Consider the following 16,940-nt stretch of genomic DNA (forward strand, 5'->3'; position numbering starts at 1 on the left):
CGTGGTAAAATCAAAATGTTCTATTCTTTTACCCGGTACGTCATTTGTCACAGAAACAATTGACATTTGCAGTTAGTCTATACAGATCCAATTAAAAAATGTAAATCTTGCAGAATAGTTGGTCTTCAGGCTGAGCATTAGTCACTGCACTAAAGATTATTGCAGAGTATAACAATAACAATTGGGGCCAGCCGTGACCAGGTCTGGTTTGTCATTCACATATACTTCCAGGTGAACTTCTTAATATAAAATATTTTTATTGTTTTTGAAAACATTTAAAAAAACAGTTCTTCAGCACTTTCAATAAAAAAAATCAAAACAGAATTGCCACTGCAATAATAAACTACTGTCTTTTCAGCAGTACAACAGACAACAAAACACAGAGGGAGGAAGGGGGGAGGGGTCATCTCACGTTTTGCACTATATGAACATGTGTAAGGGGATTTGTTTTCCCATGACGTGCTGTAAAGAAAGCACAGGAGAGTACTAGACAATAGGATTAAACTCAGATACAGAAGATACTCTTGTTATCGGTCCAAATGTCAGTACTGATTGCAGCTATTTGCAAAATCATTACCGTCATGAAGTTGTTTTTCATGATGAAAATGTTGAATGGTGTTAAACACTAGAAAAATGAAAATCAGGATAAAAGAACATGTGCAACAATAACTAGGCTGAATTTTTAAACATAAAAAGGTTACCAGCTTGTGAATAACTAGGTTTGTCTGGTTAACACAGAACCAGCATCAAAACAGCAAAAAAAGTGGTTACAGGAATATACCCAGTACTGTACAAGTCAATAACACACATGCACATTTTTGTGATCATGTATTAACATGGTGAAGCAAACTAAACATAATTTCTTCCTGCTGTAATTTTCTCTTGAAAGAGAATAAGAAATATAAATATCTCACTGAGATCAATGCACATTGCTACATAAGACAATTGTATCTGCCATTTATTTTATGACATGTTGCCTTTTTTTTCTCGACAATGAAACTCATTAAAAATATGTTTTTATCCACGGGCCAAATAGTTGCATTTATCATAAGAGATGTGCCATTCCACGGGTTCAAAATAATTTTAGTGCAATGTATGAACCCCAGAAAGACTGCTCGGATAGCGAGCCAAATTTAAAGTGTTTGCTGCATTACTGTACAGTGGGGGTAGGGGATAGGGGATGAGGAGGTGCACATTTTTAGACGTAATTTGGTGTTTCATATATCAGATTTTTCGGGACCACAGGAAGCCTACAAAAGAAACTAAGGATCAGAATGTCTTCAAGTTCCTATATGACGTGTTTACATAATTAGGCATTTGTGAATTTGAATTAAAAATAAAAACTTGATTTATCCCCCTTTGGATATGTAACACTTTGGTGTGAAGTAGTGCTCTGCTTGCAAGTACAGTAGTAATCACAGGTAATAAGAACATGTATCCAACTGTAAATATCAGTAAACACATTCAGGGATACTATAAAACAGACATTTGGAGAAGTTCACAAAGCTCAGAGTTATATGTAGCACCTTAGATACCGTCTGTTAAAACCTATGTTTGCAAGACCTACATAGAAAGGCTGCCTCCATTCGAAGACTTCATATAATTGTTTCATACCTTTTCATGTTACTGTAGGATTGTACTTGGCTTGCCTTTTTGTCAAACCATATTTTCGATGTGAAAACAGGCTGTGCCACTAGACTGAGATTTACAGTGAGGAATCGGAAAGCTTATGGATAAAACTAAAATAGCACCTAGATCTAAAAAAATAGTTTATCATGCAATTTTAAAAAAAAGAAACAACTTCATAATTTTTGCTTTTAGCTTTTTTTTCATTTGCTTTGCATTAAAATTTGCAATATATTTCTATCTGGCCAATTACTGCCCGAGCCTTTTCACAATTATTTAAAAGTGCCTCTTGTTCAATTTAGTAGAAAAATATCTTCCTATGTTCTACTGTTACAGATCCTTTGAGATGACACAATGTCCCTTATTTCTCAGTTGTGCTATAACAGAGGGGAATTTGGCTCCACACATACAAGCATTGCAATGAAAGTGGAATACATGGTTTTGAAGGATATCTTAACTTGCCTTTTTCCTAACTCTGGTAGAAATGATCAAACATGCAACACCACTTCTGTCCTAATATGTACATATATTAGAAAGCTCAGTGCTTAATATCACATATACTGTGTCCACTACTTAGTAGCAGGGGTCTCACTCTATTTTCAGCTTCTGTGCGGGTCCCTGCTGACATCACACAGATTCCTGCCCGCTTTCAAATGTTGGCAATAAAACTGATTCATGTGTCTTAGCTCACAACATATAAAACAAGCAATAAAATGTCACTGATGAGGTAAAAAAGTAGAAAGTTAAAAATGTTACAGAATTTTATAAAACATTAGTGCATATTTCCAATTCTTCAATTGGGTTTCCGCCCAGTAATGACTCCCTTGTCTCAACCTTCTTTTTTAAAATGGAGTATACGAATGCTACTGATGAGAATAAACACGCCACGTCACCCTTACACATAGCTTATTGTAATCTTAAAGTTAATTTGTACGATATTCAGAGGCAAAAAACAAGATCCATTCACCTCTGTCCTAGCTGCCATACTAAATTTCTTCAGAAGTAATATGCTCTTTTTTATGCTTTACATGTTGACAACCACAGATACACCCCTGTTTGGATTTGAAACAGACAGCTAAACAGTAGTCTATTAAAAGGAGTGTTTTTGTACAGTAGCATACTATAAACCAATGGTAACCAAGCCAGTAATGGATACATGTCTTTTAAATAAAGAAAAACGCAAGTAGCTTAGCTTTGAATGTTGGTCAGCAATGACTTTCCAGGAGAAAATCTGCAACCAAGTGTGCACACTGTAAAATGATCTTTTAATACTGGCTCTATACAACTGCCTCACTAGCTAGACCTTGTTTTCAAGATTCTTAAAATTATGTATTTCACGTTGAAAAATGAGTGCTGTGCAGCAAACCCTTCTAGAATGCCAAGATTACTCACGTTTTTTTTCTGCTGCGGGAGGCACTTCTATTAAGACAAATACAATATACATGTCTCTAGATACAGTGTGCTACATTACACAACATATTTAGCCCAACATTTCAACGGCTGGATGATCCTTGCTGTCCATCCACTCAAAGCCTGATGAGGTCATAGAGTTAATCGATTCATTACACATTTGTTGGAACAATGGATCATTTTTTAACTCCTCCAGTGTAGCTTCGTCATCTTGTTCCTGCTGCCGGCCCGGATCAAAGAGTAGATTTGGGTCCAATGTATTCAGATCATTGATACTGCCTGACAGTTCAGAAGACAACCGCATTTCACTGGAGAAGTCAGATGCCACATTACTCAGCTCGGAAGCCACCTGACCTACAAGTTGCTGGTTGACCTGCAGGTTATCATCGCTCAAAAGTTCTTTTACAGTGTTACTGAAATCTAGCTGCTGCTGGCCTAGGTCTGATTGTGCTTGGCTATCTCCAGAAACAAAAGAAAGTTCATCAGTGCTGCTGTTTTTGGTGAGGTAATCCTGCGTGGGGAAGTCAAAGACTGAAGTGCTGGAATTGATCAGATTTTGTTGATTGGCACTGGTAAAAGTTGGAGGGGTTTCCAAAATCTGAGTCAAATTCATTCTTGCTGTATAATTGGAGGGCATATTGTTCATTCCTAAACCCCTCATTGCATCATCACTATCAGAATCAAGTTTGCTTAGGAGAACGTGAGTAATGTTCTTGGTGTTTGTTTGATTCTGAAGGGATGGAAATGCTGTCTGCATCATAACAGTCAAAGGGACAGATTGACTTCTTTGAGCCAAGCTGTTGGCACTAGTCTCTTCATGGATATTTGTGAGTATAGTATGAACTTCTGGTGTCACCAGTGTTCCAAATGAGGACACGCTGGAACGTAGTATAGTAGAAACAGGAGGAACAGTGCTTCCACTTAGATTACGCTGGCGATGAACAGCGGGGCTAACACTGCGACATCGAAAACTGTTGCTTCCAGAATTAGTGCCTCCTTTGCTGTCAAGTGGAGCAGGCACAGCAAAACCCTCCTGTTTGTTGGTGCTATTTATAGCTGTCCCTTGATGCTGTACTGGCGAGACAGGTGTCAAGCGACCAATATGAGCATCATGATGCCTCGATTGAGACTGATATGACTGGCCAGGCACTGCAAAAGCATGAGGTTTCCTGAAACGGTCTTCCACCAGTTCTTTATAGCTTGGAAGAATACCTTGGCCAGAAACGGATGAATTACCAACTCCACTGTATCCATTATTCATCCACTCAAGTTTAGTTTTGTCAGGGTGGGTGGCCATGGGTCTTTGCATTGGTTTTACAGGACTACTTGAGACAATACTGGCATCGTGGTATGCCATACTGGAGCTAATTGGAGTAAACGCAAATGGATTTCGGCATTCAACTGGACTAGGGGGGACAGAACTACTGCAATTAGAATGTGGAGTGCCAATAGGTGTGAGGCGATTGTTTCCCAAAACACCATCTACAGGAGTAGTCTGGGCCAATCTTGAACATGGGCTTTCCCTTGATAAGCCCTGCGATCCAGAAATCATCTCCGATGTTGGTGTTGGAGTAGGGGTTGGAGTCGGGGTTGGGGTAGGAGTTGGTGTGGGAGTGTGAACTGGCGTACTACTGCTATGAAGTGTGTGATAAAAGTGTGTGTTGCTTGAAAGAGAGGACACAGAATTTCCTTGCGACGCTGTTGCTGTCTGGCTCTGGAGTGCCATTCCCAAATTGCCAAACGATTGGGAATTGCTGTTCATTGACATTTGCTCTTCCATAAGCACCAATTCCTCAACAATGCTATCTTGAGTGAGGTCATCGTCAAAAGAAAAGAAGTTGTCGTTTATCTGAGCATCAGTTTGTTCATAACCTTTCAGTTCAGCCGACAAAGGCAACTCATTTGATGAATGCGCTTGCAGCCGACTCAATGACGATTCCTGTATCTGGCTCTGGAGTTGATTGTATGCATCCTGATGCATTCCCTCAAACTCCACGGATTCCCACACAGACATATGTAAATCATTTGTGACAGGGTTTTCAGTCATACTCATGACACTGCTATCTTGGGGCTGGTCACAATTAACAGCTGTGAAATCAGATTCAGAACCGAGATGCTGCCAAGCATCTTGAGTAAAGCTGCTGCTTGGATTGGAGTCACTTTTAAAGCGGGCCACAGCTGCTTCTAATTTTTCTCTCTCCACTGGGGAGGCAACAGACAGTATCTTTCCCATAGGCAATTCGCTGGTATTTGCTATATTAGAAAGTTGCTGACTGTCTACCAAAATCTTGGTGGAAGCTGCTGTGGAATTTGCTTTCATGGCTACCTTGCTTGAAAATTGAATAGGTGCACTTTCATTTTTTGATAACAGTGTTACTTTTGCTAACTTCTTGACATTGCTGATGCCTACCTTTTGACCTTCCAAGTTGGCAGTGGCAAGTGCATTGACCATGGTCTTCTTCAATGGGGGAACAAGGGACTCTTGCAGGTTAGAAGGCAATCTCTTTCGTGGACTTTTAATGCACACTTTGTGGTCTTTCCTGGTGGAATCACTACTGGAAGATGAACAAGTGCTGGTGCTGGAAAAATGATGGCTGGAAAGTGAAAGCATCAGAGTGCCTGGACTAAGACCCTTAGTCGACACAGGCCCCATTTCATTAGATCTGGGTTTACATTTGGTCCTTGTTGCTTCTGGTCTCTGATCAGACGTTCTAGCACCCTTCCCGTCAAGGATTCCTTCACCGGGAGATTTTATGATGATGCATTCCAAAGTACCTTTCTGAGCAGATGATATGCTTGGTGTTCCTCTTTTAGCTCTAGATGAATCAGCCATATCTTGGCAGTGGAACAGGTTTTCCTCAGCTAGTGCCTCTGGTTCCATTTTGATCTCAATTGCTGGTGTGACAGAAAGGTTGCTTGCCTTGGGCCCTGGAGACTGCAGTGAAACAACTGAGCCATTTACAATTTGTGGGCAAGTCCTCAATTGCTCTTCTGTTGCTCCTGTACTGTTAGTCACTGCAGTAGTGTGTTTAAGAGCTGTACTGGTGGTGCTCGGTGCAAGAGATATTGTTGTCATCTTGACCACATTCAAAGAGCTGACATGGGGTGATGGTACAACAGTCTTGATTGGGCTACTGGTGAACAGTACGGTGGTTGGCGAGCGAATGGTGAGGGCGCTGGTGTTTGCTGGCTTCGGTAGGATTTGAGGGTATCGATGCCTAGCAGAGCGATCACCCACAGGACTGGCTGGAACATTTTGAGGGGTCTTTGGCGACTGCTTGATGGACTGCATGTGCTGCGTTACAACTTGAACATTGAGGGGAAGGACCTTGCCATCAGATGAACCCATGGGACAAGGGGATGTCACCAACTGGCGTGTTCTTTGTACCTTGGAATGGAGAGAGGAAATGTCATCAGTCAACAGTACATGTTTTATGACATCACAAAACAAGTCATTCCAACAGTAATGGCCAAGTACAAATTGCAGATTAATAAGGCATTGGTCCTTACTACATTGATGCTGGCATTTGTTCCATTTAAACAATGTATACAATTGACCAGCTTTTGAAAGAAACTATAAGCCAAGTACAACAAAAAACAGTTTAAGCAATTAAATCTTCCTTTGCTTCATAAATGGCAACAGATTACTGGAAAGGTGTCTAAAAGACTGCAATACAAAATGTTATCGCTCTCCCCACTGAACATGTCTCAGCAAGACTTGCAGGTGCCCGCCCCCAAGAAAAGCGCCCATATTAAGGCAAGCAAAACGTTGGTCTTCATTCATCTGGGCAGTGTTACTCCCTGTTATGGTAAAAGTATGATCGTATTTATGGTATTCTCAGCAGTTAGAGAACAGGGCCAAGCTGCATTTTCCACGGGAATGCACCCATGCAATTCTGGACAAGCTAACACATAGGTGACAGACTGCCACTTCTGCTCCCAGGGATTTTCCAACATCGGATGTTACCGCAGGGCTTTTGGTAATGGGTGGTCCTGCTGACCTGGATTTAACCCTGCCTATTGCTAAGGGGTACCAGCTACTTCATTTCTGTGATATAGGCCCATGAGTGGGTGAAATTCAGCTCACATTCGTGCACATATATACAAAATGACAGCTTCTTCGAAAAATGTTTTCCTTCTTTTCAGTGGAAAAGCAACAAGTTACTTACCTGCAACTGTTCTCCAGCATGGGTCTGGCATGGATTCACATGCTCATGAATATTCCCCGTTGTCAGGCTGGGAATCCTCGGTAAAGAAAAAAATCAGTTTGAGTTTCACTTCTGAACTGTCTTTCTCCTAACAACCAATCACTGGTCACTGGGTCATACTGCCCCCAGCCAATGACTGCCCTCTACCTAAGCCCCTCCTCTGGCAACCATCTTCAGATTTTTACCGCACGTTCGAGTGGTGGGAGTCCTCGTGATTATCTCTCAGGCTTTTTAATGTCTTTTGCACTTTTTCTTAGAGTTTACTCTAATTTTCCGGTCAATTGAGCCTCAAGCTCCATCGATCCATCATCCGATTAACGGGGACCCGTTTTCGGACTTTCAACACCCCTCAAGGACAAGATTTATTTTGTCGAGTTTGCTTCTTGGAGGATTCCAGAGGATTCTTTGACGCCTACACTGCATGGTAATGGCGGAGGAGAAAGAAGACAACGCCTCTGTTCAAGGTTTGCCCAAGATGCAGCCTACGGAACATCTACTCAGACGATGGGCACTCTTTATAAGAGCATTCTTCACTTTTACCAAGCGTATTGTGATGACTCTGATGGTGTTATCACTCTTTTCCCAGCAGGGACCTCTCCCCCCATGTGGCCAGGGGACAGCAGCCGCTACCCGATTCTGACCCGTGGGGCGGCTATGAGAGGGAGGATCACATGGGGGGAGGCAACCTGCAAGGGAGTGGCACATCATCATTGGACGAGACATGGTATCCTTTTCCCTTTAGCGATACCCTCTCCATTCCCCATGCCTTACTGGCATATTGTCATGAATCCCTTCACCAACCCATGGAAGCTGCTAAGAATACCATTCCATGCTCTGTCTATAAAACACCAAGAACTCACTTCCCTTTCCATGAATGTAAAAGTACTGTGACAAGAAAGCTGGGTGGAGTAATGAAGATAGACAAGACAAAGGCCAGAAGCACAAGCTGCGCTCCAGTGGTTGCAAGCGCACATTTAGTGCGGGACATTCAGAACATCAAACCAGCTGACAGCACGGAGACCCTGGCTGAAAGAATCTCATCTGTTCGGTACTGACCAAGACCACTGTGATGCTTGGAAAACCATGGTGCTAACCAGCTCACTGAGAAGGCCAAGGAAAGACCACCGAAGGATCGGTCTGCCATGAGAGAAAGAGAAGGGAAGTCTTCCTGTCATTCACGTAGCGGAGAGCAGCATCCACACTGCTCGTACCCGGAGAAGCACATAGTAGGCAAACGAGAGCCGCGAGGGACACGAATGCCACAAAGCGAGGTTGGCAAACCCAGGGAGAAGGAACGGGATGCCAAAGAGCTGCTGCATGCCTACCACATGAGAAATTAAGCATGCTGAGAACAGGTGAGTCCAGAAGAGGGAAGCTGGGACATAGGGGCACTTCAGCAACCCTACCGAAGGCAACTAAGAGCAAATGAAGCACAAAAGACAGAATGTGAGAATCAATATTTCCAAAAGGGAAATGACGGAATGAATACAAGGTATTGTCAAGTTTGCAAGTGTGTCAGGTGAAGCACATGGGAAAGCCCTGGCACGAGAGTATACTAGGCAGATTCAAGTTTGAACGTGTGCCAAGTAAAGCTTATGAGAAAGCCCAGGCAGGAGAGTATACCAGGCAGATTCAAGTTTGCAAGTGTGCCAAGTAAAGCATATGAGAAAGCCCTGGCAGGAGAGTATACCAGACAAGGTCAAGTTGGTAAGTGTGTAAAATAGATCACATGATGAAGACCTGATATGAGGATACATCAGGTATAGCCAAAGATAGTTGAAATTACATTAGAGAGAAAAAACCTAGCAAGGGAAAACGCCAGGTATCCTACAAAATGAAGACTAACCGGCAAGTTGTTTAAAATACAAACCATTTTGGCTGAACAGAGATGTCTAAACAGAGATGTCTAAGGAAGGCTCTTGCAATAAAAAGCTGAGCCCCCAAGCGCTCATCCGCATTGCAGACAACTGACAACTAAGAATGTATCCCCACCTGTAATGCACAACTTAAAGATGTAACACATGATAGTGACCGAAAAGCATCTGCTGACACTGAGCAATATACACTTAAAGATGGCCACCGGAAAAAAAATGAGAAAAACTAAAGAAGGCACATACAAAAAAGAACAGGGTTGCCCAGCAACAGCCTTTGTTGCTACCTCACGGATGCCACTGCGAACGTGGCTCCTGAGACTGCGGACTCCCGAAACTTACGGTAAGATAGCATGCCGAACAATGATGAGGCCACAACTATTGGATGTGCTTAGATGCACACAGAACTATTAGGATCACATGCCAGCAAACATACAGACGAATTCACCATCACACGCGCTCGCACAGATGATCCATGTATTGTTGACCATCACACCCGGAAGCGCAGAGACAGTGCTCGAGTGATTTAGCACTCATACGAGCAAGTTGAACAACTGCATAAGTGCTCAGGGAGCACATCAGAATACCAATGCGAACCAGGGAATCTCCCAACCACAGAGAGTTCGGCATGTGCATTCTCACAATAGCATGCATCTTTTAAGTGCAAGGCTTGGGGAAAAAAGGATCAGCGGCCATCAATCACTTGGTTGGAAACATGACTGTTTAAACAGGCTCCCACCACTGAATGCCATTGCGACAGCACGCATATCTCAGAGGATGGGGGCGACTATAAGGGGCAGATGCCCTTGAGCTGCATACAAGATCCAGGGGGGGCAATGATGTCTATCGACCTTAGTGACACACAAGAGTGCAAAACATATGAAACTCTGATGGCTATTCCTCCATCTTTTCCCACAGGAGATTCAGCCACTGAGTGACACTCTCTGGATCTTCTGGAAACCACAGAGACCGGAACAAGTAATAAAACACACCCTGACATGAACCTAGCAATCCTGGGGTGAAGGTAAAAACAACAGAGAGTCCATGACCATATATGACTATTTAAATAATCAGAACATTTTCCAAAGTGGGGTTGGGGGGAACCCATAGCCTGTGGACAGAGTATCATGCAAAGTGAAAGGGGAAAAATCCCAGAGACTAATTACCAAAAGCTTATGCAAGAATGCATTTCTAAAAGAAATATAACCGTACGGGACCACAGCCAACATACTGTTTCATATTGTCCTTATGTGGTGACCATCGTCGCATCACATGGGAATGACGATCAAAACTGACGTTGGAAAGTCACGGTCCTGATGAAGATGACGAACGAGAGAGAGTCATCGAAACCGGTCGACCAACCAAGATGAACGATATCCCTGAGAAGCCACAGGATACACAACAAAAAAACTGATTTCACTGGAGTGGAGAACATTCTCCTGTCCCTGAATTTACTTCATAGTTTAAGACAACCTCCTGAGCCATTGCTCAGTAGATTGCAAGAAAATCAGCTCTCACAACATAACCAATTGATTTAAATTTAGTTTTAATCCTAATTTTAGATTAACTGGACTCACCATCATATCCACCTGTGGATCTATAGAAATACTGTCTACACACTTCCTGGAAGGTCAATAAATTAAACACGGGGCCCATACCCCGAGGAAATAGGTCCTCCACAAAATGTTTTCGAGATATAAATAGATATGGTTGAGCATTCTTAAGCATCTTTTTTACAACACGTCTGTTTTTTCAACAAACAATATACATTGTAGGCTTAGGGACAGCCTCCTCTTCTTTACCTGTTAGATAGGCGTTCCATCACCTCGATCCTAGGGACAGGCACCCCACACTTAAGAAAAAGGTGTTCTTCCGCTTAGGGATCCAGATAGGTTACGCATTTATTGCACTGAAAATAGTGCTTGAGAAATTGTTTGTTCCTTAAAGTGTTTTTGTGTGCTAAAAAGGTTTTCCCTAGTTAACATTTAAGGTTAATAGATTGTTATTAATCGAATTCCCTGATTGTGTTTATGTAAGGAAGGCTCCTGCCATTATGGAGCTTGGACATCTAGAAGAGGAAAACCTAGGGAAGGTAACAAACCCCTGGAACTGTAAAAGTTATCCAATTGGGAACTTTGTTGTGTTAGAATTATCTCTTTCCTTTTTAACATTTTTGTACACATTTCATGGCCACAACATGACCCTTTTCACCTTAGAAATTATTCTCAAAATGTGATGGCCAGAATAGGACATTGGACACTGGCCATTTTGCTTTGGACATCTTGACATCGGACAGACCCTCAGTTTTGGTTTAGGCAGGGAAAATACCTCTTAGAGTATGGACAGCGAGGCATTTTCCAACCCCCTTTTTGTTTGAAATAAAAGTCTGTAGCCAAAACTATGACCTCTGTGTCCGCAACTCTGGCACTTAGGCGACGAGCAGCCACAGAAGACTTGCTTCAGTGTAAAGCCTGTTAGAGATTATGGCAGCTGAGGGCCACAGTATGCCATCAGTTTTGAGTCACGGGTCTGTTTTTGACATTGAAGGCCATTGCTCTTGTGACTAGTACAACTGTTATGCGTAAAGCACCCACTCTTAAACCCAGACTAGCACTAGGTGCTTCAACTTATCTGTGCCTTTTCAACATGATGCTTACAGGAATATGTTATTCAATGATTTATTGAATATGTGTAATGTCCTCACTTTGGAGATTTCTTCATACAAATTCAACGAAGTAAGTATTAATGATATCCTTAATCCTTACATTATTCCAAAAATTGCAATGTCAACTGTAAGGGTGCAGACATAGACGCAGGACACCAAAGTTGATTGCTTGTTGGCATAAACTTTTATTTAACCAAAAATAAGGAAAATCCCTGTCTGTCCTTTTAACTAAGGGGTTTCCAAAACTAAGGATGGTATCAGAATCTCTGCCAAAAGAAAACTAGTCCATTGTCCTATGTTCAAAACCCATTTCCGTCCCTTACACTCTAAAAAGAAAGCTATATAACTAGTTCCACCATGACTCCAGAAAGGTGGCTCAATCCTTCCGGGTGGTTTTATGCAGTTCCTGACTGTTGGGAGAGTAGCCCGCTTCCTCTGGCCGTCACTATGCCTTTCAACGTAGTTGGGCAGTTTGTGACTGTTGGAGGAATAACCCTCTTGCCCTGGCCATCACTACGCCTTTCAATGTAGTTCCACAAAGGTGGGGGGGGGGGGAGTCTCCCCTCCCCAAGCCATTCTTAGGCTCTATTTCAATATTCCCAATGATGTCTGTGATTTTGATAGAGGATATATCCTTCTTCCTCTGGTCTTCTCTTGTCTTTTGCAAAAGGATATCTCTCCATTCCCATGGTCTTCTCTTGACTTTAGTCTTTTCTTCCAGTTATACGGGTCCCAGACCCCTTTCTCAGCCTTATTATGTCTCTTATATAGGCCCTGTTCCCTGACCTGACAGACATTGTTTCACATATACAAATCTTTAATCCTTTCAGCATTCGGGTCCCAGACCCTTCTTTCTGGTTTGCAACGTCTCTTATCCAGGCCCGGTTCACTATCCTGCCCGGCACTGTTTTCCACATGAAATTCTCTGTCTTTCTTCCAACTAATGGTATGAGGAAGGTGACGAATCTTGGACTCTTACTGTTTTCAACAACTTTTTTTCCCAGGGATCTCTCTTTTGCCCCGACCTGGTTCAACATTGCCCCTCAGTTTAAACAGGGCTTTGCTCTGCCCCCTCTTCTTCCTCGTGCCATTTTCTACAGAGCCATAGTCCCCCCCCTCATAAAAGTTACCCACACCTATAATGATGAGAACTATTGTAGCCAACAACAGAACATTAAATGTGGACATCAGAACATTACCATCTTAAGTTCTAATAAAGCTAACTCTCCTTTGATTCCAAACAATCATTGACTCCTTTTAAATTTCCTCTTGAAAACATAGTCAATAATTGAAGTTAAGTAAGTACATGTGAAAACAAAAAATATTCAGCAGGAAAAAGGTAATTTGAACATTGGGGCTTCAGGTCCCACAATGCCCAAAGTACTGGGACGAGGAAGAGGGATTTGAAGGCACTAGACTGCAACGTGCAGTCCAGTGATTCTAATGCCCAAAACCTGAGAAGGTCTGATGAGCATAAAGGGCCCCATGATGGGCAGACCATTAGGAGAAGCAGAAGGTGAATTAAGTGCCGAGACTCCACATTGCAGTGACAGCAGAAGTTGAAGGGAAGCAGAGACGACAGAGCCATCACTATTTGTGAAGTGGATGCCAGTTTCGTGAGTGTCTCTACCCTTAATGGCCCTATATGCAGAGGATGCGCAACGAGAAGTGTTGTTCCAGAAAGCCTTCCCCATGGTGACCTTGTATACAGAGGCTGCGCACCGGGAAGCGTTTATTTAAGAAGATTTCCCCAAAGTAACTTGTACTGCAGTGGCAGGCAAGCACCGGAGCGCCCGTGGAGCGAGGAATGCTCCTCTCCCGACTGCCGCGGGAACCAGCTTACCGTTCAGCAGGAAGCAGAAGTGGCAGCAGAGCGAGCAGACACGTATGCAGCACCCGATGAGTTCACTAATATTGTGTGATATTATAATAGGTTATATTTACATTCATATTTATAATGAAAAAGGTCGAAATAATTGTCAAAACCTAAAGACGGATATATTAAAAGAAGGCAACAAAAACTACCAGTACCAAAGCCAAGAGAGGGCAATTAAGAAGCAAGCCAATTGTAACCCCTATTGCCAAAGAGAGGAAGAGGCAATAGTTGATGAAGGCCCAAACAATCATACTCTAAGCCAAAGAAGCGCAAGAGTGATAAAAATCCATTATCAGCAATTGGTTGAGGTACGATTGGGAAAACAAAAATGGCATAAAAATTGTAAGAAGTAAATCTTGGCAATTACTTTGATTCTAATATCTCCTTTGACCACCACATCTCCCTTACATCCCGCGCCTGTCCATTTCATTTCTACAACATTCGAAAAAGCTGCCCTTTTCTCAATTTCCATGCTTCAAAACTCCTCATCTCCTCACTAGTCTTCTCTCGCCTATTCTATTGTTCTTTTCTGTTCCTTGGTCTTCCCCACTCACGCCTTGCTCCTCTTAAATCCATCTATCATTCTTCAATTCGCTCACTCTGTCTTCTCTCCTACCTTGACCCAATTTCTCCTTTCCAGAATAGAAGCAGAAGGGATATGTGTGTTCTCTGGTTACAGAAGAACAGCATAACAAGTCAGAGAGAGATGCAGGTGGCATAGAGACATACCTAAGCATAGGGGATATGCGTGTTCTGTGGTTACAGAAGAACAGCATAACAAGCCAGAGAGAGAGAGATGCAGGTGGCATGGAGACATACCTAAGCATAGGGGATATGCGTGTTCTGTGGTTACAGAAGAACAGCATAACAAGCCAGAGAGAGAGATGCAGGTGGCATGGAGACATGCCTAAGCATAGGGGGTATGCGTGTTCTGTGGCTACAGAAGAACAGCATATCAAGCCAGAGATATGCAGGTGGCATGAAGATATACTTAATTGAACAGTTTAGTTTTCAACTTTTTGCGGAAGACAGTATGATTTTTCATTTCTGTGTGCCGTGTGGAGGGCGTTCCAGTTTTTGGAGGCTAGGTGTTGAAGGCTGGAGCCTCCTGCTTTTGACCTTTTGAAGGTGGGGGACATAGATTAAATTAGAGAGATGTGATCTGATGGGTCTGGAGGAGGTGTTGTGGTGATTCGGTCAGAAAGGTAGGGAGGAGCGTTGAGAGACAGGCATTTGTGTGTAATAGCCATGGCTTTAAAGAGGATGCGTTCTTTGATCGGCAACCAGTGTGCATCTTTCCTTGCCTGGGTGATGTGTTCCCTTTTGGGAATACTCAGAGCTGCTCTGAGGGCATTGTTTTGTGTCACTTGCAGCTTGTTGAGGTTTTTGGCGGAGGTGCCTAGGAAGAGGGCATTGCAGTAGTCAAGCTTGGTGCCTACTGTGGCTCTAGCAATTGATAAGACTGTTTTTGATTGAAAGGAATGGCTTAACGGTGTGGACGATCTTAATGGCGAGGGCAGCGGAAGCAGCTATGGCACTGACCTGACTTGTCATGGACAGGGAGGCGTCAAGATACACTCCTAGTGTTTTTACTGCTGAGGATGCAGTAATAGTGGTATTGTTGATGTTGAAGGTGCTGTATTGGGGGGAGAGTTTCTTGAGAGTTTCTTTAGTGCCTACCACGAGTATCTCTGTTTTGTCTGCATTGAGACAGAGGCCATTGGCTGCCATCCAAGTTTGGATGATTGTGTAGATTTTGGTGAGGGCTGCTGCATCTTGTTTGTATATGCCGGTTAGGGGGAGTAAGACTTGTGCGTCGTCGGCATAGTTTGTATAGGATATGTTGCGGCGATCCAAATCGTTGGAGAGGGAGGGTGAAGATGTTATACAGGGTATGTGCGGTACATGAGCCCTGTGGGACTCCACAGTGTATGGTGGTGGCAGAGGCGAACGCAGAGTCAGAGAATACTCTCATGAGTCTGCCTTTAAGAAAGGACTCGATCCATGCTGTGGCTTGTGGGGAGAAGCGGGCTGCGTTTATGAATTGCTTTCCCAGGATATCATGGTTGACGAGATCAAAGGCAGCGAACAGATCTAGCAGAAGGAGAAGAGCCGGTTTGCCTTTGTCCATAATGTCATCGAGTTGTATTTTAAGATCAAGCAGGGCAGATTCTGTCCCATGGCCTGGGCGGAAACCAGATTGTCTTTTACCTAAGATCTTATTTTCTTCCAGGAATTGCTGGATTTGTGTATAAGCGACCTTGTCCAGGACTTTGAGATTTTGAGCAGGAATGGGACGGTGGTGAGGGGCCTGTAGTTGTTGTCAATTTCGGGGTCCAATGAGGGTTTTTTTTTCGGTTTTTTTTTTTTTTTTTTAGAAGTGGGCGAACCCATGCTTCTTTTAACTTATCAGGAACTGTATTGGTTTTGAAAGAGGCATTGATGAAGGTTTTTAGAAAGGGTGCGAGGGTTTCAGCGCAGTCTTTTTTTGACTAGTTTGGCTGGGCATGCATCTCCTTGACAGTTTGAGGGCCTGATCTTTTTTTTCCGATATCTAGGACTTCAGACTCAGTGACTTCCCTGAAAGAGAAGGGTTTTATATTGAATGAGGTGCCTTTATTTTCCGGAGGGGCAGCTAAGTTGATGTGTTTAGAGAGGTTTTTGTGATGTTCATGGATTTTCTTTTGCAATAACGCGATTTTGTTTAGTAAGGCTGATTGTACACTAGTACACCAGGCTTCGTCTTTGATGATCTCTTGGGATTTAGTGGCTGGAGTGGATAGTTCTTTAAAGATGGCAAAGAGTTCTTTTTGTCTCACACGTGGCATTGGAGATTCTTTTGTTATAGGACACAGATTTGACATTAGTTATCGCCTTCTTGTATAGAGTGGCCAGAGCCTTGTAGGAGGATAGTGTGGATTCCTGTGGGAAACATAGCCATTTGCTCAGGGCTTTACGTTTTTGGGTACAGAGTTCTTTTAGTTCTGCCGAGAACCAGGTATTGAAATGTTTTATTTTTTTTGCTTTTTTATTTTGTAAGGGTGCTATGGTATTGACCGCCGTGGTCATAGCTGTGTTATAGATATCCGCCAGTAATGCTGGGTCAGAGGAGTTTGGGATGTTGAGTGTTAGGGAATCTAAATGGGGAGGATCCTTTCTTTAGTAAGGTTTTATGCACTTCTAGCTGGTGCCGGTGGGATGGGGCTGAGATTTATGGGTGCGTTGGCCCCCGATGGTATGAAGAAGTGTATGAGGTGATGGTCGGACCTAGGGGTGGGGGTGAT

At 43.0% G+C, this 16,940-nt stretch overlaps 1 protein-coding gene across 1 annotated transcript in view; it reads right to left on the bottom strand.

The window, feature by feature from the left end:
• Positions 1-237: 237 nt before the first annotated feature.
• RFX7 (regulatory factor X7) overlaps positions 238-16,940 on the bottom strand; it is a 445,260-nt gene continuing 428,557 nt past the window's right edge. The window contains exon 9 of the mRNA XM_069624888.1: positions 238-6,424. Within this exon, the coding sequence (XP_069480989.1) occupies positions 3,107-6,424 (3,318 nt within the window). The 3' untranslated portion in view covers positions 238-3,106. The remainder of the gene's footprint in view (positions 6,425-16,940) is intronic.

Source organism: Ambystoma mexicanum, chromosome 11 (genome assembly GCF_040938575.1).
Source record: "Ambystoma mexicanum isolate Mex_15411 chromosome 11, UKY_AmexF1_1, whole genome shotgun sequence".
Classification (NCBI taxonomy): domain Eukaryota; kingdom Metazoa; phylum Chordata; class Amphibia; order Caudata; family Ambystomatidae; genus Ambystoma; species Ambystoma mexicanum.